General features: G+C 37.8%; 1 protein-coding gene across 6 annotated transcripts in view; it reads left to right on the top strand.

Annotated features, from left to right (window-relative positions):
* Window positions 1–25,103, top strand: part of SNCAIP (synuclein alpha interacting protein) — a 96,225-nt gene extending 71,122 nt beyond the window's left edge. For 5 of the 6 annotated variants that reach the window (XM_054003922.1, XM_054003924.1, XM_054003925.1 and 2 more), the window contains 5 exons: window positions 2,757–2,882; window positions 8,112–8,281; window positions 15,108–15,200; window positions 17,599–18,667; window positions 24,533–25,103. In XM_054003922.1, coding sequence (XP_053859897.1) covers window positions 2,757–2,882; window positions 8,112–8,281; window positions 15,108–15,200; window positions 17,599–18,667; window positions 24,533–24,538 — 1,464 coding nt within the window. In that variant the 3' untranslated portion in view covers window positions 24,539–25,103. Of the gene's footprint in view, window positions 1–2,756; window positions 2,883–8,111; window positions 8,282–15,107; window positions 15,201–17,598; window positions 18,668–20,263; window positions 20,332–24,532 lie in introns of all 6 variants that reach the window. The other variant, XM_054003927.1, reaches the window with a different exon arrangement.
* The last annotated feature ends 390 nt before the right edge of the window (window positions 25,104–25,493 follow it).

Raw genomic sequence — 25,493 nt, 5'->3', positions numbered from 1 at the left:
CAGTTCTGGAGAGCACAGTGGGAAGGAGTATATGACAGTCAGATATGCAGATACCTAACAAAACACCTTTGTTTTACACCTCAGGATATTTGCCTTCCTGTCTAATGTCATTATTACAAAAGCAATGTGTTGTTTTCACTCACTCTTACTCCTATACTGTGAAGGGATACTGGGAAGACCAGTTTATTTAATTAATATCAAGTGATGGGGTTAGGATTAGCTGTAGAGTCACTACCCTTCAGCATGCTAAGCCTTCCTTTTGTAGGCCATGTCATAATTTAAGTGGTCCATGTTAGCTGTACTTTCTTCTCCAAAAGTTGTCTGATGGAACCAAAGTCAGCAGCCTGTCCCAAATTTTCCTGAAATCTTTTTGCGGAGAGATTTGAATTATTGTCGGTCTAGAATATGCCAGAGAGGTGTTAATAACTGCTACAGCATAAGCATTTGTCGGTCTTAAAAGTAATAGATATACTGAATAATTTATCAGTATTTATCAGTTCCTATTACTTCACAAAAATAATAATTTTGTGAATTTAATGATAATTTTTCTTTGTCTTCATCTGATGAATTCTCTTATTATCTTTCCTTTTGTTTGAATAAATTGAAGACTATAAATCTATTCCCAGAAAGATTTTTCCTGCAAATGCATATTATGATTGTTAATAAAGTGAAATGTGGCATATTTTGATATATGATGTTTTTGTTTTCCCTAGTTTTAAGTGAAAAAGATATTTGTTTTCTTGGGTTTTTTTTGGTCAAGGATAAATTTGTTGAAACACAAACTGTTTGAGACCTATGACATTGTGCCTGTGATCACTTAGTGCACAGGTAGTCCTAAGTACAGATGATTGAATAGAGCCACCCAGCCATTAGATTTCCTTGTTGATAAGATAAATGTCTAGAAAGCATAATTTGCTCCATGCTGATTGTGATCATAAAATTGCAGAACATGCTTAACATTCTGGTCTCTTATACATTCCAAAGAAATATATTATTTCAAAGCTATAGTTGTCTTCTAATTCTGCAAATAAGTTTTGCTAAAATAGTTTTCTTTTAATTGTTAAAACATAGGGGCAATTCATAGGAGTAGTATAATCCTTCCTTGCTGGCCCACACTACTGGCATATTGAGAAATGCTCAAAAGTGTTTTTAAAGGGATATGTGATATGTAGTCATCTCTCCATGCTGGCTGTCAGCTGTGTTGGGCATTCAGCCAAGGAGAAGTCAAAATACCTATTCCGTCACCCTATAATAAGAACAAAATTGCTGCTAAAGTGAAGCTATGAAGAAGATAAGCATCAGACAGAGCAGCCCTCTGAAGTAGTAAGCAGGGACCCAGATGCTTGAATGGACAGAATCATCCTGGAGTAGGTCTAGAAGAGTCCTCTCCTTTTCATTGAGATTAAAATTTCTGTGGTACTTTTACACAAAAAAAAAAATGCAGGTTTATATCCAACCTTTTTAGAATTTTCTTTCTTCATTTTTATTCATTGTCTTTTCTACTAATTACTGCTCAGAGTCTTGTATGTGCTTTCTGTACTGTTTTATTTATGTCTACTTTAGTTTTTCACATTTCTAATTTTGGGTGATTATGAACTTATGTGTCACTGAAGCTACTGAGGTGCTCCAAGTTAAGTCTGTGCATCAGTGTTTGCCTCAGCAATACTAGAATCCACAAAGCCCCTTTGAACTGGACCTCTGAGTCAGTATAACGTGATAGATATCAATGCAAGATATTAAAAAAATATGCATTTAAATAAAAAAGTTTTATTCTAGGAAGTAATTTAGTCTTTGCACCTTTTCAGACAGATAAACTGGGAAAGCAGCTGTAGTCAGCTTTAATAGACCCCACTTTTCTATGTAATCTATAGATTTATTCTAGATTTTCAATATGTATTGTATTCATCATGGCAAAATGAAATTTAATCTGGAGTGGCATGGGAAGTTCCTAGAGAGAAGAAAATTTTTTACCAAATAAACTCCCTGGGGAAAATAAGAAATCAAAAAAGCTTAGTGCACATATGTAAGTCTCCATTGTTAGGAAAGAATACCCAAATAAATGTGTATTGCACCTACACACACACACAAAAAAAAAGGAGGTGTTAAAAAAAAAAAGTTTCTATTTCAGTTTTGGCTTCCACACCTTCAACAACAAGTTTTTGCAGTCCAAGTTTCTCCATCCTTCCCAGCAGGCAGGACATACAAATGATCCATGAGTCAATACATTTAGTTCTTAGGGTAGCTTTATTTTCTGGTTTTAGTTGTGTTGTTTCTTCTTTAGCACAACCACACAGAGATGTGGAATGATTATAGATTTGAAGAATCTAACTGCTTAGCTCTGTGATCTGAGCATAATCCTATTTTAATTTTCCAGAGAGGCTTGTGATGTTTGACCAAATTTCACAACCTGATTTTCAGCTTGATATTCTTCCTCAGGTTTTTCAGGTTATTCTTTCTTAGGTTTCATCACCAACACAGAGGCTCTCACAATCTTCATGTACAATTTCTCAGAATGCATTACAGTACTTGTATTTTTCCTGTTATTTCTTTTTATAAAATAAAATAAAATATTCAGCTTTTTTCCTTGGGGGGAAAAAAGAAACCCAAAACCCCCAGAAAGACAAATCAAAGTTCCATGATGCACTAAGCCTACAAAGTTAAGAGAGAAAACAAAGAATTATTGGATAGTATTAATAATAGATGACAGCACCAGTATTCCTTAGTTCTTATCTTTTGTGACATTTCTTTGCCCTTAGGAGAAAATCCTTCTGTGGCTTCTTCAGTTTATGCAAGAACAAGGGATTTCACTGGATGAAGTTGACCAGGATGGAAATACTGCTGTTCACATAGCTGCTCAACATGGCTATCTAGGATGCATACAGGTAGAGTGATAGCTCCAGCAGAAACCTCTAAACTTCAAGCTTGAATGGCAAAAAAAAATATTATTAGAAATCTAAGTGGGAATAATTATTCATTCATTAAAATATATCAGAAGGAAGACCTTTAAACCAATAGGAATCAGACTGAAATACTGAAAAGCTCTGGGTTGTGATTCTATTCTTGAGTATGCTGTTGTAAGCCTAAACTAACTTGTATTGCAAGATGAAAGCATGATTATATTGTTTATATATAAACAGCTAGTATGTATGTTTTTGTGTTACAAAAGGGCAGCCAGTGCAGATATGCATACTTTTCTCATTACTCTGATATTTTCCTTCTGTTTCTTTTTCCATTGAGAAAGGACAGTTGTAGCTATCCAGCTCAGGGAAAGTATAGCAGATAGATTTGTTGAACGATTTACACCTTGAATAAACCATCCTTTTCAGACTTACCATCGTGGAATGAATCTGTGCTAACAATGAAGAGTGATGCTGATTTCTAACTAATTTTCAGTGATTCATCTTGGCGTCTGAAAACAATATATTTCTGTTTATAGAGAGGCTAAAAAATGGTAATTTGTCTAGCTGAGAAGGCTTACACATCTACAGTACTTACAGGAGCCAGAATTAGCCAGTTTGGATACCTCTGTCCAGCACCTGTGTTCAATGCAGACAAACCAAAAAAGTCATGGAATTGAACTGGATGGCTGGTCACAGAGTCATTAGCCATTAAAGCTGGAAAAGACCTCAAAGATCATCAAGTCTGACCAAACTAGCTCCTTCATCATGTTCACCATTAAAGCATGTGCTTTTAATGCCACATCCACACACACCCCCATTTTTTTTGTCCACTTCCAGGGAAAATGACTCCACCACTTCAATGGTCAGTCTGTTCCAGTGCTTAACCCTTTCTGTGATTTTTTTTTTCCTAATAGCTGATCTAAACCTCTCCTGGCCACAACTTGAGGCCACTTCCTCTCATCCTGTTAACTTGTGAGAAAAGGCCAATTCCTACCTAGCTACAACCTCTTATCAGGCAATTGTAGAGAGCAATGTACCCCCTCAGTGTCTTTTTCTCCAGACTAAACAACCCCAGTCCCCTCAGTCTCATAGGACTTTTGTTCCAGATCCTTTCCCAGCTCTGCTGCCCTTGTCTGGATTTGCTCCAGCCGCTCAATGTCTTTCTTGTTGTGAGGGACCCAGAACTGGTCACAGGGCCTAAGGTGCGGCCTCACCAGTGCCCAGTACAGAGGTATGGTCACTGCCCTGGTCCTGCTGGCCACACTATTGTGGACACAGGCCAGGATGCCCCTGCACATGTTCAACCACTGTCAACCAGCACCTCTAGGTCCTTTTCTGCCAGGCAGCTTTCCAGCCACGCTGCTCCAAGCCTGTTGTGCCTGTCCTTGGTGTGGTCCAAGTGCAGTTGAATCTCATCTAGTTGGCCTTAGTCCTTCAATCCAGTCTGTGCAGATCCCTCTGCAGAGCTTTCCTGCCCTCCAGCAGATCAACACTCCTGCCCAACTTGACATATCTGTGAATTTACTTATGATACATTTGATCCCCTTGTCCATGTTGTTGATTACATTAAACAGGACTGGCCCCAAGCCTGAGCCCTGGGGAAACCACCATTGACCAGCCACAGTCTGGAGGTAAATACACTCACCATCAGCCAGTTTTTCACTCAGTAAACACCATAGGCAGCCAGATTCTCTAGGAGAATACAGTGGGAAAACATATCTAAGGCTTTACTAAAATCTAGGTAAACACATCCACAGCCTTTTCCTCATCCATTAGGCAGGTCACTTTGTCATAGAATGAGATCAGGTTGGTCAAGCAGAAGCTGCCTTTCATAAACCCGTGCTATGAGTGAGATTCCCTGGTTATCCTGTACTTGTTGCATGAGGATGGTCATGATGAATCTGCTCTATGAACTTGCCTGGCACTGAGATCAGGCTGACAGGCCTGTTCTTCCCTGGATCCTTCCTTCCTCAAACCCTTGTTATTCATGGGTGCCAAGTTTGGCAACTTCCACTCACTGGAGCCTCCCTGGTTGATCAGCACTTCTGGTAAATTATTGAAGGTGAAGCAACTTAACTTTGTGTTAATTGCAGATGTACCCTCTGTCCATCAAATTTGCTAGAACCATTAGTCACAGGAGTACATTTCAGTATTTTTGTTGTTGGCACTTTGAGCAAAAGCTGTTTGGAGAAGCAATAATAATAAAATTATTCCCAGAAATTGCAGAGAGGTATTTGATAAACAAACTAGTCTTTGGAGAAGAATAGATAAAAAGATAAATAACCTCTTGGCAGAAAGGCAAGAAATAAAAATTAAAGTGATTAAGTCAAGTTAGGGAGGAAAACATGTCTAAGAAGGAGGACTTCAAGGACTCAGACATGATCAGTAAACATACAGAGAGTGAATTTTCATTAGTTAACCTCTCCAGAGAGCTAAGTATATTTGTGTACACTATTATGTTGTATCTACAGCTGCAGAGCTATTATTATTATTATTATTATTATTATTATTATTATTATTATTATTACAGTCTATCTATATATTTGCTCACCCAGAAGACATAACCCTGTAAAAGCCAGTTTGAGAGTATTGCATAATAAAAAAAAGAAAAACCGGTTGAGCTGAATGAATAGACTTGAAAAGAAGACAGTCAAATAGATTTGCTGAACATGACCATCTCTGTATTTTCTTACTGAGAGGACATGTCTTTTTTTCTTAAGGACTTAAGGAATGGATCCTGTAGAAACTCATATTAGAATAAAATAAACAAACCATCTCATCCATGCTGAATCTAGTGGGTTTGCTATTGTATTGTAGCCAATTTCTATGATCAGTTGGAAAAAAATGGATAGAAGAAATGTTTATGACTTATTGGTGGGGGGCACTGTTGTGGTAGAGGGTGTGCTTAGGGTTCCTATAGATTGTGTGTTTACGGTTGCTATCTCAACAGTGCCTCATCAAGATGTGCAGTGCATTTGAAGGAGAAATGGGTATAGATTATTTTGAACAGAGTGGTGACATCTGCAGGCTGGTTTTGTAGATAAAACTAAACAAAGAAGAGACTAGCCCTGCTTTTCCTGTGAAGAACAAGCCTTAATAAATGCCTCAGAATTCTAAAAATTATTTTATTTTAGATAAATATGCAATTCAAGAAGTGCTTTTTGTTGAATTGAGGCCATGAGAAACAAGTCATGAAAATACCTAGTGGTGATAAAAATACACAATGTCAGAAATATCACTTTGCTAACACCTCACAGACTTAAGTGACTGTAGTTGATATTTTGTGCTGTGAAACAAAATAAGCTCTGTCCCCAGTAAGCTTACAGTCAGACTAATTTAATGTACAGTGAATAATCTGGTAAGAAGAAAGAAGTGATAAAGGGAACAGAGAAACTATCGGCAGCAGCGTAAAAACTGAAGAATCACAGGCTGTCAGTGATTCCCTGGCCCACTTATTCATTGTGTTTATGAGCATATGATGCTCCAATCATTTTTCAAGCTATATGATTCGTTTCTCCAAGGTCATAACTTTCCTTTGTTTTCCTTCTTGACAAATTAAGCCCAACCTATTGATATGAGATGCAGTGCAAGAGTTCATAACTTTCCCTTCTGTACAGTTTTAGCAGATCAGACAGACCACCAATTCCACTTCTCTCTTAGCAGATATCGAGGTCTCTGTGTCTGCTGTTTGTGGTCAGCCAAGTCACTCCAGCCCTCAGTGGTTTACCAGCTCTGCTTGGATAAGTCAACCAAGAGCTCAGCCATTCAATTCCTCTTCTGCATGTGTATGCATGAAGTTAATGAGCTGTAGTTTCTGGCTGTACAGGATCACAAGTTTTCCTAGGGGCTGGTATCAATGCATATCAAAGCATTGCTGAGAATATTTAGGTCTTATTTACCTACTCCAGTAATGCAAATAGCTCCTAACTTTGATTTTCACAAACAGATCATAAAGAGGGAAGATTTGGTCTCAAATCTTGCTTCAGTTATTAGATGTCTTGAGGTCAGACAGGCAGAACTTTTTTTGCACATAGAATGCTCTTTGTTCTAGTCTCAGAATAACTCAAATGTCATGCTTACAACCTGGGTGGTTCTCCAGCAGCAAGCTAGGGTTCTCTGCTGGTACTGTGAGTAACACAGGGATATACATCAGAGTATAAGATATTATTTTTATTGAAGACTAAAAGCTGACATGTATATCAGTATGTCTTAAAAAGAAAATAGTGACTAACCAAGCAAGTGCAAAGCAATGAGTTTCTCTCAGCATTAAAAAGTCACAGTGACCAGACCCCCCAAAAATTCCAACCAGATTGATATAGTCATTGTACAGTTTTTTATCTACAATAAGAAATTTGTGCCTATCTGACCTAAAGTATCTGCCCTATCTTTCATATCTAAACATTACTTAGTTAAGGAGTCGGGACACTGAGACTTCCCTATGGAGTGTTTTAAACATTGGGATTCTGCTGTGGTAAAAAATGAAGAGTTAAACAACAAAAGGAGTCAGCAAATATTGTAGCAAAAACATTACTAAAATGAGATTCTGAGGGCGTGTTGCAATACCTTGCAGTGTGGAGATCCCAAAAAAAGACCTAGTAAGCTATTACAGCTCATCACTACCCACTATAAACTGGCTAGCAGTGTGTTCATGCTGCTCTGGACCCGGATGCCATCTAGAAGAGATGTCCTGTGTTTTCTTTTCTAGGTCTGCCATGTGTAAAGTTATCACAATGGTCTGTAATGCATAGATAGGCACATCTGCAAAAGTTTGTTATTGTGGTGCAGGACAGAATCAATAGATGGCCAAACAAAAGTCCTCTGTTTTCATTTGGTAGTCTCACTCATTGTATGAATGCTACAAGTGATGCTATGCTGTACAAATGAATGAACAGAAAACAAATTAATTTAGTAGAACTTCAAGGGGAGAAGAAGGAGTAACATATAAAATATAGTCTCTTTATAGCTCTTCTGAACTGCAGCTCACTCTTCTGTATTACTGTTGCACCTGAGTGGTATATTTTATTGGTATGTGGCTTGAATTCAAGCTGCAGATTTGTCAGTGACTGAATTTTAAAAATCACTGGCTTAGACTAATGTTTATCAAGCATTTTATTCAGCAGTGCTTTTTCTCCAACCATTCTTGTGCTGATCAGAAGTCACAGCAGAGATTAACACTTACAGATGTCACTGTTCCCTTTTATGTTTTTACAGACATTGGTTGAATATGGAGCAAATGTCACCATGCAAAACCATGTGGGAGAGAAACCTTCTCAAAGTGCTGAAAGACATGGGCACACCATGTGTTCTCGCTACTTAGTAGTTGTGGAGACATGTATGTCACTGGCCTCTCAGGTTGTGAAGCTGACTAAGCAGCTGAAGGAGTAAGTGTTTCATTGTTAGCAAGAGGGATTGATCTTATAACCATACCCTAATTCATCTTCAGTTTATTAGCAGTGTCCATTTTCTTCTTCTTATATATGACATTTTTAAGTTGGATTTCTGCCTTATTTGTCCACTCTTTCCTGCTCTTGAGTATTTGTCCCTTCACCTCTAGCAGCTCAATTTTTCAGCTGTTCTTTTTGTGGCAGTTTGTTGTGGACATACATGAAGGGAGTGGCAGCTGAAAAGGGTATGTATGAAGAAATACAGTCCCTTTTTCCTTTGCATATCTGGCAGTCACATAATCACAGATCATTGCTTCTGCTCATATAGTATGCTTTTATCTACAGGTTACATTGCTGGGTGTTGATGTTGGGAGGAATAGTAGAGACAGTAAATGCAAGGAGGTTTTTTTTGGTCTTGTAAAGTCACCAAAACCTACAATGGCTACCGAGGAAGTATCTTCTATTCTATATTTCTTCATATGAACTGGTTTTAATATTTTGGTATGGTTTTTATTAAATATTCTGTAAAGACCCTATTATTTTAAAACACAAATTATTCTAGTTGCTTGCTTTAATTGTAGATGCAGTTACTGTGGCTTAACGTGTCAGTATCCTTATAAGACTCTTAGAAACCATCAGCACTAACCTGACATTGTTCCAGTATAGATACGTGATCAAGATGTCAGCTATCACAGTCCATGAAAATGACTTCTGATAACCCCATATTTCAAGGAGACCATATCTTTTTATGGTGGTAAATATGTAGCTAATTGTACTGGGTATAAATTACAATACTCTGCTACCAGGGGAGCTGCAGAGTGGCCTCAGTGAGAACGAGTGAGGGGTTTCCCTTTGCTAGACAGAACTCTCTGAAACAGACCCACTGCAGGACACAGCAGTGGTCATTCTGTGAAAACATGCTACTGGTCATTCTGTGAAAACATGCCTAAAAAAGAGCAGAAAATGCCAGAGAGGCGAAGCAAACAGAAGAGTGACAATCACAGGGAACAGCAAGGTCAGAGGAGCTGGAGATGCACCAAGGTGGAGAAGGCACACCCCCAAATGGTCCCTGGAACACCCATGGTAGAACACGTATATCCCTTGAAAAGGCTGTAGCCCATGGACAAGCCCAGACCCGGTGATTTCCTGAATGGAATGTAGCCTGTCAAAGACCCACACTAGAGAGGAGGAGAGGGTGGGAAGAAAGGAACAACAGAGAGAAAGTGCTACACATTAACCCTGACCTGTGCTGCATGTTGGCTTACTGAAAAGACTGGGGACAACCTGCAGCAATGACAAGAGGGCAAGAGAGGTGTCTGGAGTGAAGCCTGAGAATGGTGAAGAGGAGATAGGTGTGCAGATGAATCTGGGAGAGAAATTGAGCTTGGAAAAGCAGAGGATAGATGTTTTAAATGTCTGTCCTTCTTTGTTTCCCAATACCTGAACCAGTAATGAAATATTATACTAATTAACCATGAATTAAGTTACATTCCCCATGTTGAATCTCTTTTGTTCATGACAATAACAGAGAAGTGATTGCCTGTGTTTACCTTTACATTTTCTCTTTGCAGTATCTTCATGCTTTGACATTTATACTGTCAAAAATACAAAAACTGAACTGAGGATCTATCAGCGATGATGAGAGAGAGATGGGGACTCAGTGAGATGGTCAAAGAATCTGAATTTATTATGGGATACAAATTCTTATATAGTATTTTAGGAAGGCTAGTGAAGTTTTACTACAACGATTGGGTTAAAAATCACACAAACAAACTTATGCATTTTACAACATCTCTTGCTTGCAGAGTTTGAAGTGATTTTCTTTTTCCAGTAGATCTGTCTGATTTAATCTTGAAATCTTGATTTAATTCTCAAAGTTCTGTTTGCTCTTGCCAAGGCATTTTATTTATCAAATCTCTTATGCTATAAGGTCCAAAGTACTCTCTGTTTTGTGTACCCCAATAAGGACCATTATAACATTTACCATTTTCATAATTTTACAGCCTGACAATGTTCCCTGGATATGTCAACATACCTGGTTGTACTTGGTCCATTTGCTGAAAAATACAATCATCTGACATAAAGGAAAAAAATAAACATCGTTATTTCCCTAGAAGACAGAATTAGCAGCTGACTCATATAATGAGTAATATAATGAAATATATTTCCCCCATAATTCAATAGGAAAAAAAAATTAAAACCACATACACACACCAGGAAGTAGAGGTGGCAGCCACAGAATACCCATGTTTCAGTTCTTTTCTGTATGCACCCAGTACTTCATAAAAGTTTTACGTCTCATTTGAAAAAAAAAGGTAGTTGTTATGTGAGTCAGCAGTCTGCTTACTCCCACAGAAATAGTCTAGCTGTGACTTTCATGACAAAAGCATGTGTGATACTTTACCAGGTATCCGTGTTGTCTCACAGACTGCATCCATAGGAAGTCATTGAAATTACTCTTATCTGACTCCTGATGAGTTTCTTTGCTTGTTTCAGCTGGAGTTAAATCTGCTTCCCTTCAGCAGCCTATTTTTCAGGCTTCAGATTAGTTTCAGTAAGGTTGCAGCAGCAACCTTTTCTCCCTCTTCCACAGAGTTATGTCTCTTGTGGAACCGTGTTGCAGTTTACTGAGGCAGTGAAATAATCTATTTTCTGCTTGAAGGAGCAGCTTCTGCATGGGTATTTGGGCTGCGGGCCTCAAGCCACAAGTGGTTTTGATAAAGCAATGGACCCTGTTTGGAGGCTCATGCTCAGGAGCCAGAAGGGATGAGGGAAGAAGGCTTTTGCCCTGTTTTGCAGTCATCATCCTTCTGAAAAATCCAAGGTTGGTACAAAGTGGAGCACCGTGTCAAGGGGGCCTTATTCACAGCAGGAGAATTCACTGGCTGCAACTGAAAATCCTGAAAGCAGTTCTGAAGATCATGAAGACATTAGATGTCAACCGATGGGAGTCAAGTTTGCTCTCTAATTCTTTCAAATTTATGTAACGTAGCTGTTACATAGGAATAACTGCAACCTGGGCTGTTGAGCTGTCTTTCCTGGATTTTCACCAATACTTCTCCCAGGGCTAATGAACACTGTTCTAGAGACAGAAGAGGTATAATTGTATCATGATGGATTACCTGAATGGTCAGTATCAACACTGAGGGTGCTTATGTGCTTCCCAGCCTTTCCTCAGTTTTCATAAGCAAGAGCTGATCATGCAATCTTCTTTTTTTTTTTTGAGTGCCTTATTGATGAAACAAAGAAGCCTCATCTGGTAATACTTTTTCCCCAGCCAAAGAAAGACTGGAATGATTGATATTCTGCAAGAAGAAAAATAGTGCAGAAACTCTCTTAGACAAGTACTTATCAGTATCTATATCTTCAAAGGTTTTAACCCAAAGAAGAGATGTTCCATTCTCTTTTTATGAGTTCTTCCAGTCATCAAGCAACACAGATGAGTTCTAGAGAGAAGTTATTCCAAGCTATCATACTGTTTGGAGCCATTTATTAACAGAAGACACAAAATCAAAACAATAACATATTTTTTTTTCCAGTCATCACATCTTTCAGCTCTTTGAACCAAAGCAGCTCAGATGACAAATACAAAGGAGTATAGAAAAATATTCTGAGCTGAGTCTAAGTCTCCATTCAGAGCCAAAAGCCTTTATATTGGGAAGAAGGAAATAAGTGGAAATTACAAATGTTCCATCAAATCTTCACAAGAGGATTAGCTGAGGGTTTCCCCTAAAAGGGAAAAAACTAAGCAATTCTTTCCATAGGTAGAAAGAGGCCCACAAAGACCTGGTGTTACTGGTTTCAAAATGTAAGCTTTGCTTTAAATCTCTTGCTAATTACAGAATTTTTTTTCAATCCAGTATGACTTTGTGAGCTAAACAAAATACTTAGAACAGTCACAAAAGTTTCCTATAGAGTCTATACAAAGTAATTTGCTTCCATTTTACTTCCTAAGGTCTTCACAGGTCTTACAATCTTAGTTATTCTCTCACTGATTTCACCTGTGCAAAAAAATCCGTAGTTGCCAGTATAGAAATTTTCTACATGTGGTATAACTTGTATTATTTGGGCTTTCCTGCTCTGAAGAAACCATGTCAGAATTAATAACATAGAGTACTTCCATAGATGTCTTATGCAATACTGCCTGAAAATGGACCTGCATTTCCAGTTTTTACTGTCCTACCTTTATGGACATGGATGGGGAAATCAATTAATGAGTGAGACACCTACTGATTCTTCTGATATGCTATCAAGCCAAAATCTCTGTCAAGGCAAAGATCAAAACAAACCATGAGTCAAAAGATAAGATTGAGAAAATAATCTAATATTCTCTGTTGTAGGCACTTTTCTGTGCTGTATGAAAGAAATCCATTATTTTCCTGGAACATCTTAGGAGTAGCTGTAAAAATAACTGCATAAAAAAATAACTGTAGTGGTATGGTAAAGTGTGTGCAGGTTGCTGTGGTTTTTGGTTATGTGGGGTTTTTTGGGGGGTAGAACATTATATAGACATATAGTAAGAAACCAAATATAAACTTTGAAATGTTAATCTCTTTTTCACTTAATTAAGCCATTTTATGTTCTGCTTTGTAGCATAGTCATTCTTGTGTTATTTGAAAAAAAAAAGAAGGAGAAATAAAAAAACATGCTATGAGAGATGTTCCTGCAGAGGCCAGTACCTCAGCCTATTCCTTCTGCAGTTACTGAGTTCTCTGATTCCATAAGGAGATATTTGGGGGCCCCAGATATCCAACTAGACACCAAAGGGTCCTTACATATCACTCACTGGGAACATTGGCTAAGCTAAGATCCCCACAATGTGGCCATCAATTATAATAAAATGAATATACCCTCTTACCTCTGAAGATACAGTGATCTTGTCTTCTAAATCAGTCTGGCTTTAATATTTTGCAGTATTGCTATTCCAAGAAGTTGTAATCTCCTGTTTCCAGTATTATCTTGGAATATATATGTGCATGTTATTTATCTTTAGGGATAGTGCTGGCAAGAAGTGTGTGTGTCTGTGTTATGTACTAACTAGTTAAACTGTGAAAATGGAGTAAACTTCAACTCTTTTAGCACAATAAATTGTTTAAGTGGAATGAACATTACCTCAAGAGGCAGACATGTCATAGATCTCCACTGAAGCTAAAAACATAAAAAACTGTTAGCTGCATTATTTAGAAAAAGAAATTGAAGGAATGATAAAAGGAAAAGAAAACAGATGAATTGCATCACAGTCTAAAAAGAATTTCACTGGTTCTTATAGGAGAGTATCTGGGGATCTGCAATATAAGCTAATGTTGACAGATGGTAGAAGTAATTTTAAAATAGTCTAAGGAAGTTGTGTAGGCCACAGGAAGAAAGATGGAAAATAAAGAAAGAAAGGATCTTCAAAAAGTATGGCTGTGTTGTAAAATGCAAGGCAGTATGTCAAGATCACACCTTCATTTCTATTTCACTTTTCAAACTCACTTTGATATATTAAAAGTAAAACATTTTTTTTTCTGCCAGCCCTGTAAGTACAACCTCTAAAAAGTGATCTGGATTCTTTCTGGCCTTGACATTGCCAGTTATAAGGATTGCATTTGGAACACAGCTAAATCTTTTGCTGATGGCATGTGAGCTAGGAAAGTGTCCAGCTCACTGGTAGAGAGCTTAGTTGGATTTGCCTTAGTTCTGCAAATCCAACAAGAATAAAACTACTAAAAACATAGACAGCAACAGAAGCAGAGCCTGGATGAAGTAGATAAAAAGTAATTTTCCCATGGTCATTTGGTCAGGACCAGGGAATAAAAACCTCTAAATCTCTAATTTTCTGGAAGTTTTCAAATAATGCTGTCTGTGCAGTGTTTAGATGCATTGGAAATTACAGATCACTAAACAGATGTTACCTGTGGTGGTCAACAAAATGGCGTGTTTTGATGTAAGAATGGAATGTCTGAAATGTATGGAAGCAGGAAAAATATTATCTTTTTGTGGCAAATTGATCTGCCATTCTTGTACTTGAGGGTTTGCTGGTATAATGCTCAACTGAGACCATCCAAGGGAAACAGGTATGTTGCAGGACAAACGGATGTGATTACAGGTGACGAATGGAAAATGGAGTTTGTACTGTGGATATCACTCATTAACAATTTTTAGGTACTATTGCAATTTTTTTAAGTGCTGGTCTCTAAAGTTATTTGAAAAACAGTAGAGATCACAACACCACACTGAAAGTGATAAACTTGGGTAGGTATAGTACAGGGAGAAGGTGGATGCAGAGCACAGATAGGACCTTGGGGAAGGTTGCGCAAAAAGCAGATGTGGTACAGACATCAAACACCAAACTCCATCCTCCAGTTTGGAGCAACCCTTTCCAGTGGGCAGAAACTTTCTCTGAGTTCATTTGCAAATAGAAAGGGAGAGAACAGTTGCCTGAGCTGTTGCTCAGATGATGAAGGCCATTCACTGAACATAGGAAGTGGCTGCTTAATCTATGCACTCTAAGTTTACCATATTTTTGTGTCTGTGAATCAGTTTCAATTTACTGGTGCTTATGATCATACACTTGTCCTTATATGAAGTATACTAAATAATCTGACAAATAAGTTTTTCTCAGTTGTTCTTGTACAGTGATCACAAATTGTCAGCAGAGATTCAGACAGCAGCACAAACTCACTATGTTCTTATTTATAAGTTCTCTATTCAGTATATAAAGTAAAGGTGAAGAGGACTTCTTTCTTTATTCAAAGTTGAAAGGGTAGTATCAGTTTTCCTGTAACTTACTAATTCAGTCAGTTTTAAAAATTGAGATAAACAGTCTTCCATTTTCTTGCAGGCAGACTGTGGAACGTGTGACATTACAGAACCAGCTCCAGCAGCTTTTAGAAGCCCAGCGGTCGGAGAGCAAGTCACTGCCTACATCCCCAAGGTAAGGTGGCTGGAACTGTACTACAGTATTTGCACATTTTCATAATATATCAATTATCAGGAGAAGCTGTGATTTGGCTAAATAGTAGATGTGTTCTGTAAAGAAAATGTGGGACTACCTCATGGACTTGAAGCTGAGCTTCTAGAGTTTGACAGTAAGTATTGCTGGTAAATATTGGAAATTCCTGAGTATAAGCCAAGTAGTCCCTGCTTCGCAATAGAGTGAAAGCCAATTTTACAGTGGAATGTAGTATGTTTTGAATTAGACGAACAGCAGAAGATACTAGAAACCCTAGGGAAGATGCAAAATTTGATGTTTTATTGGCCTATCATACATTACTTTTAGCAGTAAGTTATAAAAAGTTACCAAAAAACCTGCTTTCATATTAATAAGGCTCATACTCATTAAATCTTTTACCTGCTCTAGCTAGTATAAAAAGTCAAAACTATGGAAACTATTGTTTACGTATCCTGTCAGAAGTCACAGAAAGAAACACAAGCTTCAGACATTAAAAAGGAAGTCAGAGGACTGGGTCTCCCTGACAGTGAGAGATCTGCATCGAACCAGATGAAGCATGACTTCACTCTCACAGCAATCTGAAGATGATTTTGAAAGAAATAAAGTAACTCACCTGCAAATAGAGCTCAGTTTATCCTTATTTGTTAATCTATTTTCCCCTCTGGAAGCCATATACAGTGCTTTTCCCTATTTCAGAGTTGTTAGAGGGCTACATGTATGTGAAACTGTTAAGCTGGCATGAAAGCTTCTGCATCCATTGACGATTAGAGTTTTGGGTCATCAAGTGTGAACTTGTAGGATCAGTGACTGCTTTTCTTCAATTCTCACAGAATCCTGAGCATTTTCCTGTACAAGTGCTCCATGGCTGTGAATTTCATGTGTCACTGTTTCAAACAAGTGCAAACAGTTGCAGTTGTAGATAACAAAGACATTAGGATTAGAGACACATTTGTATAAAGGAACTTCAGCTCGGAAAGGGCTGTAAACTCCAAACTCTTGCTGAAGTAGAAAACCACACTGGAAAAAGGGGGTTTTGCCTTTTTTTAGAAATCTTCATCTTCCCTGTGTGCCAGCTCAACAGGGACAATGGGACCAAAAGCTGTTTTCCAGCTCATTTGGTTTCTGTGGTTTTTGCTGCCTGATTTTTCCAAGTGGTCTCTCATCTGAATTCTGGTGTGCACCAGGATTGTTTTAATTTCAGGATCAGATAAGATCAGGTGAAAGCAAATCTCTCATCATTTATTATTCCTGCAAAAGGATAGGCTTCAACATCATTTTGGTTAAGTGAGTAAGTCTGAAAATTACACTCTATTTATTTTATTTCATAGTTGGCTACTACTTTTCCTTCTAGTTGGAACTCATTTGTAGATATTTTCATCATCCAAGGAGGCAGTAGCAGATTTAAGAGAACATATCCCTTTTATTAGGAATGCTGTAGATAAATGCATGTTCTTCAGTGTGTAGGTTTGCCACAGGAAAAAAAAAACATAAAATTAATTGAAAATGAGGTGTTTAGTATAGGCATGTGAATTTTTTACACTGTGAGAACTATGGACTCATCAGAGAAGAAGGTGCTTGCCAGCCTCACAAGAACCTAAATTTTGTCACCTTGTCCTTAGAGGAAAAGTGATTTACAGTAAGAATGTGAAGTGTTATGAGCTCTAGCATATGTCACAGGAAAAGAAAAGATCTCTGCAATTTACATTCTTCACAAATCAGGTATTGTTGAAATTGCTGTTTCCTTCTGTAAAACAGTTGGAGTTCTAAATTTAATTTATTATTCTATTTGTATTGGAATACATTCATGTCACCTTTCTCTTGCTTGTCAGTATTTCATATCTTAAAAGGTTTCCAGTGCAAATTGCCCTGATTTTTTATGAAGTCTTATATGGTTGTTATTATTAATACCAGATGCAGTTTAGAATTACAAAACTAATGCTGTGCAGAGAGGGGGCACTTTCACAGGACTTAGAATATGCTACTTTTTTATTATGATGTGACTTGGATAGTAGGCATTTGGCCTTGTGGAGTTTTTTTTTGCATGTCAGCTCAGACAAATAGGTGTCATTTCTCTAGAGTTTTCCTCATGAAGTCATATTTGGTGTTTGAATAACCATTCTGTTTTGATTTTAATGAGATTTGGGTGTTTGTTTTTTTTTTTGTAAGAGAAAGTGAAGATACTCAAATTCTACATAGGAGTAGAAACAGCATTGCATCCTTCTCTATGGAATCTTTGCTGTAGCATCACAGTAATGAATTCCATGTGAGTAGCAATGAAAAGGATAAGTAACAATAAACTGAGACAGACATCTATATTGGAAATGCCACTTTCACATTTTAGACATGCCTTAATTTTTTTTTCCCTCTCTTTTTCTTTAAGCTTGCTGTCATCTCCTGCTTCTGGCAAGCCCCAGTGGAAATCATCTGAAGCAGATGAATTGTCACCACCAAAAAGTAAATTGAATACCCAAGATGGGATTCAGATTCTTGGCAGCTTGGGAATGAGCACATCTACTCATGCTCGAGCTATGATAAAAGATGAGGACTCCGATAAAATCTTGCGTCAGTTGTTGGGGAAGGAAATCTCTGAAAATGTCTGTATGCAAGAAAAGCTGACTTTGGAATTTCAGGATGCTCATGCATCCTCCAAGAACGTGAAGAAGATTTTGCCAGAGAAAAGGGAGTTGAAGTTAGCCCGACTGAGGCAACTGATGCAACGGTCTCTCAGTGAGTCTGATACAGATTCAGCTAATTCTGAGGACCACAAGAACACCCCTGTGAAAAGAACTGACAAACCAAGACCTCAACCTATAGTGGAGAGTGTTGAGAGCACAGAGAGTTTGAACATGATGCTTAAGAAGCATACTTCCACAGCAGGACGGCGCTTCCCTTTTGGTATCAGGGTCTCTAAGTCTGTGGATGGCCACAGTCCTTCCCCTACTTCAGAGAGCAGCGATGCGGATAATGAAGCCCCATATCAGTCTGGTACAGTGCCTCAGAACCAGTTCTGTGGAGACACCTCTCCATCCAGCACAGACAGTGTTACTGCCCAGAAGGTTGCAACCAGCCCAAAGAGTGCTCTCAAGTCTCCATCCTCAAAGCGCAGAACCTCTCAAAATTTGAAACTTCGAGTAACTTTCGAGGAGCCAGTGGTGCAGGTGGAACTAGCAGAGTCAGAACTGAACGAGGAAAAGGATAAAGACCGGAGCAAAGGATTTGTGCGGGCTCCAGCCAGCTCTGGGGAGCATGCAGGGGACCACCTGAAAAGGCCTTTTGGAGCCTTTCGGTCCATAATGGAGACACTGAGTGGCAACCAAAATAACAACAACAACTGTCAAACAGCAAACCTCATCAAAACCTCCTCAACGCTGCCTTTTACCTCACTAGGAAGGAAGACAACAGAAAGCAAGGGAAATCCAGCAGTTGTCTCAAAAGGAAGAAACAAGCCAGTGAGTATACTGAAAGAAGGAGGGACTGTTTTTTCTTGTCTCATTAAGTAATTCCTAAGTTTGACAACTTCTTCCTTCTGCCTTTCTATTGCAAAATGATACACACAAATATTTTATTGTAATTGACCTACAGAAAGTCCATCCACTTTTTAGTTTTAGAAGAATATTCCAAGGAGTGGCAGGTATTGCTTATGTATAGAGCCTGTGCTCTTAGGGCACACAATTCCCATATTCTGTGTTGAAAGCTTTCCACAGAGATGTGATTCACATAGAAATGATGTTTGGTGTTGCAGTGAGTGACAAAACATACAATGAGAATGTCAGTCTTGAAACCATGGGTTTTCTTAGGAGTAAATATCTGAAGGACTAGCTGAAGGAAATATCCTGTCCTATAAAGACTGATGAGGCCAACCGAGTAAGAAAAATAACAAGGAAAAACTGCAGGAATGGTCCTTCCAACTTCTGTGGGAGCTACAGCCAGCCCTAGATGTTGAAGCTGTCAGCAGCAAGTCTTCTTTGACCACCTTCTTCTCACAGGACAGAGTCTTCTTGTGTCAGAGTATGTGGTTGGCCTGTTACAAAACATACTGGGTTCAGATCTTCCCCTCTCTGTAGCGAACAGAGTGCTACAGGTTTCCCTTGGGAACCCAAGGGAAAGAGAGGTGTGTGCAGTTAAAAGTCTGGTCCTCTTGTTTAAAAAAAAGGAGAAAATAATTGGAACAAATGCATCTTTCAATTTTTTAGGTCATAGGTTGGACTCAGTGATCTCAAAGGTCTCTTCCAACCTAGTTAATTCTGTGCTTTTGCACTGAATAGAAGAGACAGATGTAGGAAATAGTGTGGGTGCAGTATGTTTGTGGAGTTGAGAGAAATGTGAGCATCTGGAGATACGATAGAGGTGAGTGAGAGGGAATTGTAGATTATTTAATCCTCTATGGAAGACAGGCAGGGAGGGAAGCAGTGGATGGAAAGACATGAGGCAAAAGAATAATTTCAGGATAAAAAAAAACCATAAAGCAGGCTAATAGGAGGAGGAGCAGCTGTAGTGAATTATATACGGTAAAAAGTATGACAAGGTAATGGGAGAAAAATACAGGAAAATCTTAGACAAAGAGGAGGCAAAAGAAAGAGTGGAAAGAGAGAACTGGGAAATAGTGAATAGTCTGTATTAGTGGGTGCTGTTAGACCAGTAATGCTATTGCAAACTGAAATGAAATTAAATGAAATTAAAATGTTTTCAAAGATGTTCTGATAGGTTTCAAGGCCATGAGCATTTTTTATAGTTCCCTAAGAAATTTGAAGGATTGTATGAGGTAATTCTAACAGTATTGATGCTTGCAATATAAAATACTTGTTCTGTGAAAAGGCCATATTTACATATCCCTGCTGCTAGCATTAGAACTATGGAAAGAAATTTTCATACCAACCCAAAGGACCACAGCACATGTCTCAAACATGTAAAAGATTCAGGTGCAAAATTAAACCTGTTAAAATGTTACTGTGGCTATCTGACTGCTTGTTTTAGTATATTTCCATGTTAGGCATGTGGGAAGCTCTGTGCATGCTCTTAATTGTTATGATGCTGTACTTCTTTAGGATCCTTACTTCAGCTACACCAGTCTTTCTTCTAGCACATTGAATGAAGAGCTGTGTAACTATGCTTGGTATGTGCTTATGCATGGTAATGTTTAGCATCTTGGTTGCCTTCTTTTCTCAAATTGTATGTGTTTGTTAACATTGTAACTGAAGCACTCGAATTGATTGATTCACAAGAGGGGAAGTAGATGAACATTTAAATTCCTAGAAAAGCAGAAATTCATGATGGATTTCTGCTGATATCACCATTGAACTGGCTACAGGATTTCAGTTCCAAGCAAGTACAGAAACTATTCATGCTCATAAATCCAGCAGGGTATGTAGCAGACTTTGGCTGAGTATTCTGCCTCTGTTGAATAAAAGTCAAGTACTAGATGAGAATGGAAATTAAATTTCCTCTCATGAGAAGAGCAAAAAGACCACAGTTCATCTCTAAATAGAGAGTACAGAGAACATGAAGCAGAATGCTTTACTGTAAGTCTAAGTGCTATTTTCACACATTTTTCTTACTTTCCCTTAGACTTTGAAGTTAAATCTGTTTTTTAAAATTCTGATTAACTCTGACTGTATTCAAACTCCTTAATTTAGTCCTGTTCCATCAGTATTATTCAGGCAGATAGAAACCAGTCCCTTGATTCCATAAAGATATGTTGGAAAAAAACACTTGATAAAATGTTTATTTTATAAGCAAATTCTCTCTAAAACTGACCTGTCATTTTCACTTAACTCTTAACACTTACAAATTCCTTTTTGATTTTTCTGTTAAACTGAGATGTAAAGTTAGTTTGATATTAGTTTTTCTACAGTCCTAACTCACTTTCAAGTTAGTGTTTTCTAAATATCTAATGCATGGGGGAAGGGGCAGGGGGGTCCATTCACTAGTTTTCTATTGCCAGGACCTTCCCAGACTTAAAAACTCAATTTCTGTAGTGGAAATGTGAGTCTTGTTCAGAAGCTATTGGCACAGTGTATGTGAAACCAGAAACTGTAAGATTTCCAAGAAGTTTCATTCTCTCTTGAAAACAAAGAGGGAAACTTCTGTGCAGAAAACTGGATAGCAGCAGTTTGAGGGAGCATCAGTGGGCAGCTTCCAGTCAAAACATCCAGTTGCCTGTCCAGTTCATAGAGTAATGCAAAATGATTAAGATCAACTTTATGTTAGAATCATCTTCTAGGTGTAGGCAGTTGTTGTAATTGGTCACTTGCCTTGTGTAACTGCTCTTGTGTGAGAATGGCTATGTGGCATTTTCCCAGAAATGAGAGACAGGGAATATCTGGCTGCCAGTGCAGGGCTGTGGAGTCACTTGCTGTGAGGGTGATGGTTGGGCACAAACTCCTGGCTATTCCTCCAGGCATTGCTGGTCCAGGCACCATGTCCTAAAACTGCCCCCATTACCACGGACACTTGGAAAACCAGAGAGTAGGAAACACGGAGCAGAGTGCACAAACAGCATGGCTTGAGGAAGCTGTTACAGTACCCACAAATTAGGAAGTGGGCAAACTATGTGCCAGTCTGTGACATGAGATTTCCAAATGTCACATAAGAATGGAAGTTGTATTTTGCTTGTCAGAAATCAGGACATAGACCTGAAGGTTCTCAGAGCTTCTAAGCTAGCCTTTGTAATGACCTTTAGCATACGTTATGATTTTTGAATAGCAAAATGGGTGCCTGTCATTTGTCAACTACAACGATGCCCAGTAGTTGTGACATTTAAATCTTAAAAGAACATCACCATTGTGCACTACAACCTCCTGGACACTGTTTGAATTTTCCCTGGATAGTCTGGAGACATTATGTAATTACCATTTCAGAACTATTTTGAAAAAAATAAAAAAAGTTTTTTGGAAAACAGGACGGTCTTTGGTGGTTAAAACCTTAACAGATTTTTACATTGGGCAGTTATATTTCTGAACACTGTCCCAAGCCCATTGTGACACTACACCCTTATAATAGGGGTTTTAATTAGGATTTTCTGAAATCTGAAGTCATTATACAAAATCTACTTTCAGTGAGATTGCATTCCTGCCAACTAGTTTCCAGCACTTTTTCTTCTGCTTCTGTTCTTTTCTTTTTTTTTTCTTTTTGTTTTCATTCAAAATACCCTAAAGTACATTAAGGCTTTGTAGTTTACTTTTTTAAGTTGGGCACAGCTTAATAGTAGAAGACTGTGCTAAATTCTTTGTTCTAAATTTAAATTTGATGCACCCTATTTTTGTTAAAGCCTTGGAGGAAATTTTGGATGTGCAAGAAAGTTTGCTATATTTTTTCCTCTTTTGGAAGAATTAGCTCATTTTTACATATTACAACTTCAATCAGATACTTGTAGTATTTTTTCCATCTTACATGTATGCCAATGAACAGTTCTTTCCCACACTTTGAATCATCTGAGATCTGCATTACATTAAAATAAGCAGTGACTCACCATATCAATATAAAACCCTGTATTGGGTACAGCTATCAAGAGCAAAAATTGCTTCCTATATGGGGGCACTCTGCAGAATCCATCATCAGATGTCTTTCATATAAAATGGGCATGCTTTTAAAACAGCAATTGCATCTAAACTAATATGTATCCCAGTGCTAGGCCTAATACTGGATAAAATACAACTTCAAATATATTCTGCAGAAAAAGAATGCTTATCTATATGTCCAACAAAATAGTAACCATTCATACTAGTAGAGTATAACACGAATGTGAAACTAACTTTGTCGAGGAAGATTTACATTTGCTCTCTTTTGAACTGCTGTGATCATGCATCACTGCTTGATGCATGAGAGGGTGTATTAGTGGTGATACAGGCACTATAATGTTAGAAATTGAATTAGAAATTTGGTTACTAATTAGCAATATTAGTAATACATTTTCACCACGTCAGGACGCACAGTTGTAAAAGGCATATCTGTTCAGTATTGTCACCTAGAGACATCTCTGCATTAGCTACAAATTTTCTTCTTTGAGGCCACATTGCAAATGTAGAGCTGCCAAAGGGGGTCTTCGGTGTGCCTCATGAGTCTCTACATGGGGAACTCACCCACAGGCTCTTTCAAGCCTAAGCCAATGCAGCAGGTTAGTCTTAGCCTTATAAAGCATCTTTTAGTAAAGATATACGGTTAACACTATGATAATAGCAATGCATGTGAAATGCCATGTAGGTATAGCAAAGAGTTAAGCTCCTCTTTTACCTCCTCAGACTCAGTTCTGCAAAGTCTGTCTTGTCTGGCTCAATTCTGTGCCTTTTGCTGTTGCTTTGGGTATGTGACAACTGTAATTTAGATGAATAAAGGGCGTTTTAAAATAGAATGATCACCCTGAACTTCTTATTAGGACCCAAAACCATGAGGTCAGCTTCTGTTAAACCCTGAAGTAATCACCAGATTAACTAACCATCCTAAGTATAAGTTTCTTGGGAATATTTGGGTCTTTGTGATGGTTGTAGACTGAAATAAAGCTATTCTGGTTTGCAAGAGTCAGGCTCATGAGTTAAAGATAAACTTACTCATACACACTCTTGCTCACTCTAGTGTCTGTCCTTTGGAGTAGCAAACCAGCTAGTCATGATTGTATTGTAGGAGTTTTGCTCTTCAGTAGTAAAAACTAAAAGTGAGGCTCTTAACAGGTTTGAAAATTGCCATGGATTGGATGCTTAGTCAACAATCAGTTGGAAAATTAATTGAAGAGAAGGGGAACATACTGGCAATTCAGAACAAGAACATATGAAAGGAGTAAAGAAAATGAGTCCTACAAATATGTTGTGTTTAATTTTTCTACTCTATTTGGCAAGCTGTCATTCAAATCTCCTATGCAATAGATAGAAAGGTTAATTTCTCTTTGATGATTATTAATGGGGACAAGATAATTCTATTACATATAGAGTAAAAAACCAATAGGATATGTCTAATGTTGATTGTAGTGGATCCTTCTGTCACTGTGATACTTTTCTCTATAGTACAAGGAATTTTTTTTATGTCTTTGCATTATTACTAGAACATGACAATAGTGCACTAGTTAGTGCTGTGACTTCAAAAGCTTCTCATCATCCCATTGGTTTTCAGGTTTGATTTCAGAATGGAAGTTATAACACAGAAAAAAATCCACAATATTAAAAAGTATTTTGTGCAGCATATGTCTGGAAAAATAATCCCAGAGAGAAATATGAATTCTGATTTGAATACATACAAATGGAACAAAATAGGGTAAATAAACACATTGTCAACCCGTTTATATTTTAAGGGTTACCACTGAGTAATTTTCTCCTTTTTTTCTCCAGGCATGATGACATCAACTGGAAAATCCAGAAATCTGACGGTCAAAAGAGTATTGAAGAGCCAGAGCTGCAGGAATTCTTCCTTTAAGATATGTCATGACATCTCACTTAGTTTGAAATTTCTGAAATATAGCCTTTTGAAACACTAATATTAGACATACCCCTCACCAGCAAAACAGCAGCTGTTAGGATGCCTTAATTTGTATCAGTTAGACCATATACAAATCTTTTATATGATATATGTGTATATGTAACTTGTTTGTAAGCTGTGCTGTGTAAAGGCGCATGGGTGAGCAGAAGTAACAATTTGAAAATTGTTATAACACTTGCAATCTCCAAAATGTTTGTTAGGCCATGGAACACGTTTTGTACTTTGTGTCTTGCATGGATATATTGTCATATATCTTTATTTCCCTTTTTCAACAGCATATAGTGTCAAAGTTTCATCCAGGACTCTGCCTGTGCAGCTCCTCAGTGAGATCAAGGCAAAAGCGTTGATTTTTTTTTTAGTATATTTTATCTGTTGTTATTTCTATTTTTTTGTAAAAAGAAAATAAAGACGGTGTTAATAGGATACACTGAGTGCAGATACTTCCTGTAATTCATTTCCTCTTTTGAGCTGTAAGGTTTTTTGTTCTTTTTGATGTTCATTTGATAATTGGACAACATCCAGTTTCTGGATTTCAATCAATTAGTTGTGTTAAGAGTTGCTTTAATGTTTAGTAGTCCTTTATCAGCTTTAAAACGCATAGAAATAAAAAGTACAAATGCAGTTTTAAGTTACCAATTACTGCTACTTGCCAAGCATTGGCAGCGTGCTCAGCTTTGTTGAAGTTACTGCATAATCTGTTGAAACTCTAATTCACATTCTTTCAAAGCTGCCATTGAATTGAAAGCTTTATTGAATGTTCTTTTAACTTTTCAGAGAAAGTGAAATAATTCACTTTATTTCTGTAAACTATGA

Source organism: Vidua macroura, chromosome Z (genome assembly GCF_024509145.1).
Source record: "Vidua macroura isolate BioBank_ID:100142 chromosome Z, ASM2450914v1, whole genome shotgun sequence".
NCBI classification, from domain to species: Eukaryota; Metazoa; Chordata; class Aves; order Passeriformes; family Viduidae; genus Vidua; species Vidua macroura.
The sequence above is the reverse complement of the archived record's forward strand: the minus strand, read 5'-3'. Positions and strand labels throughout refer to the sequence as shown.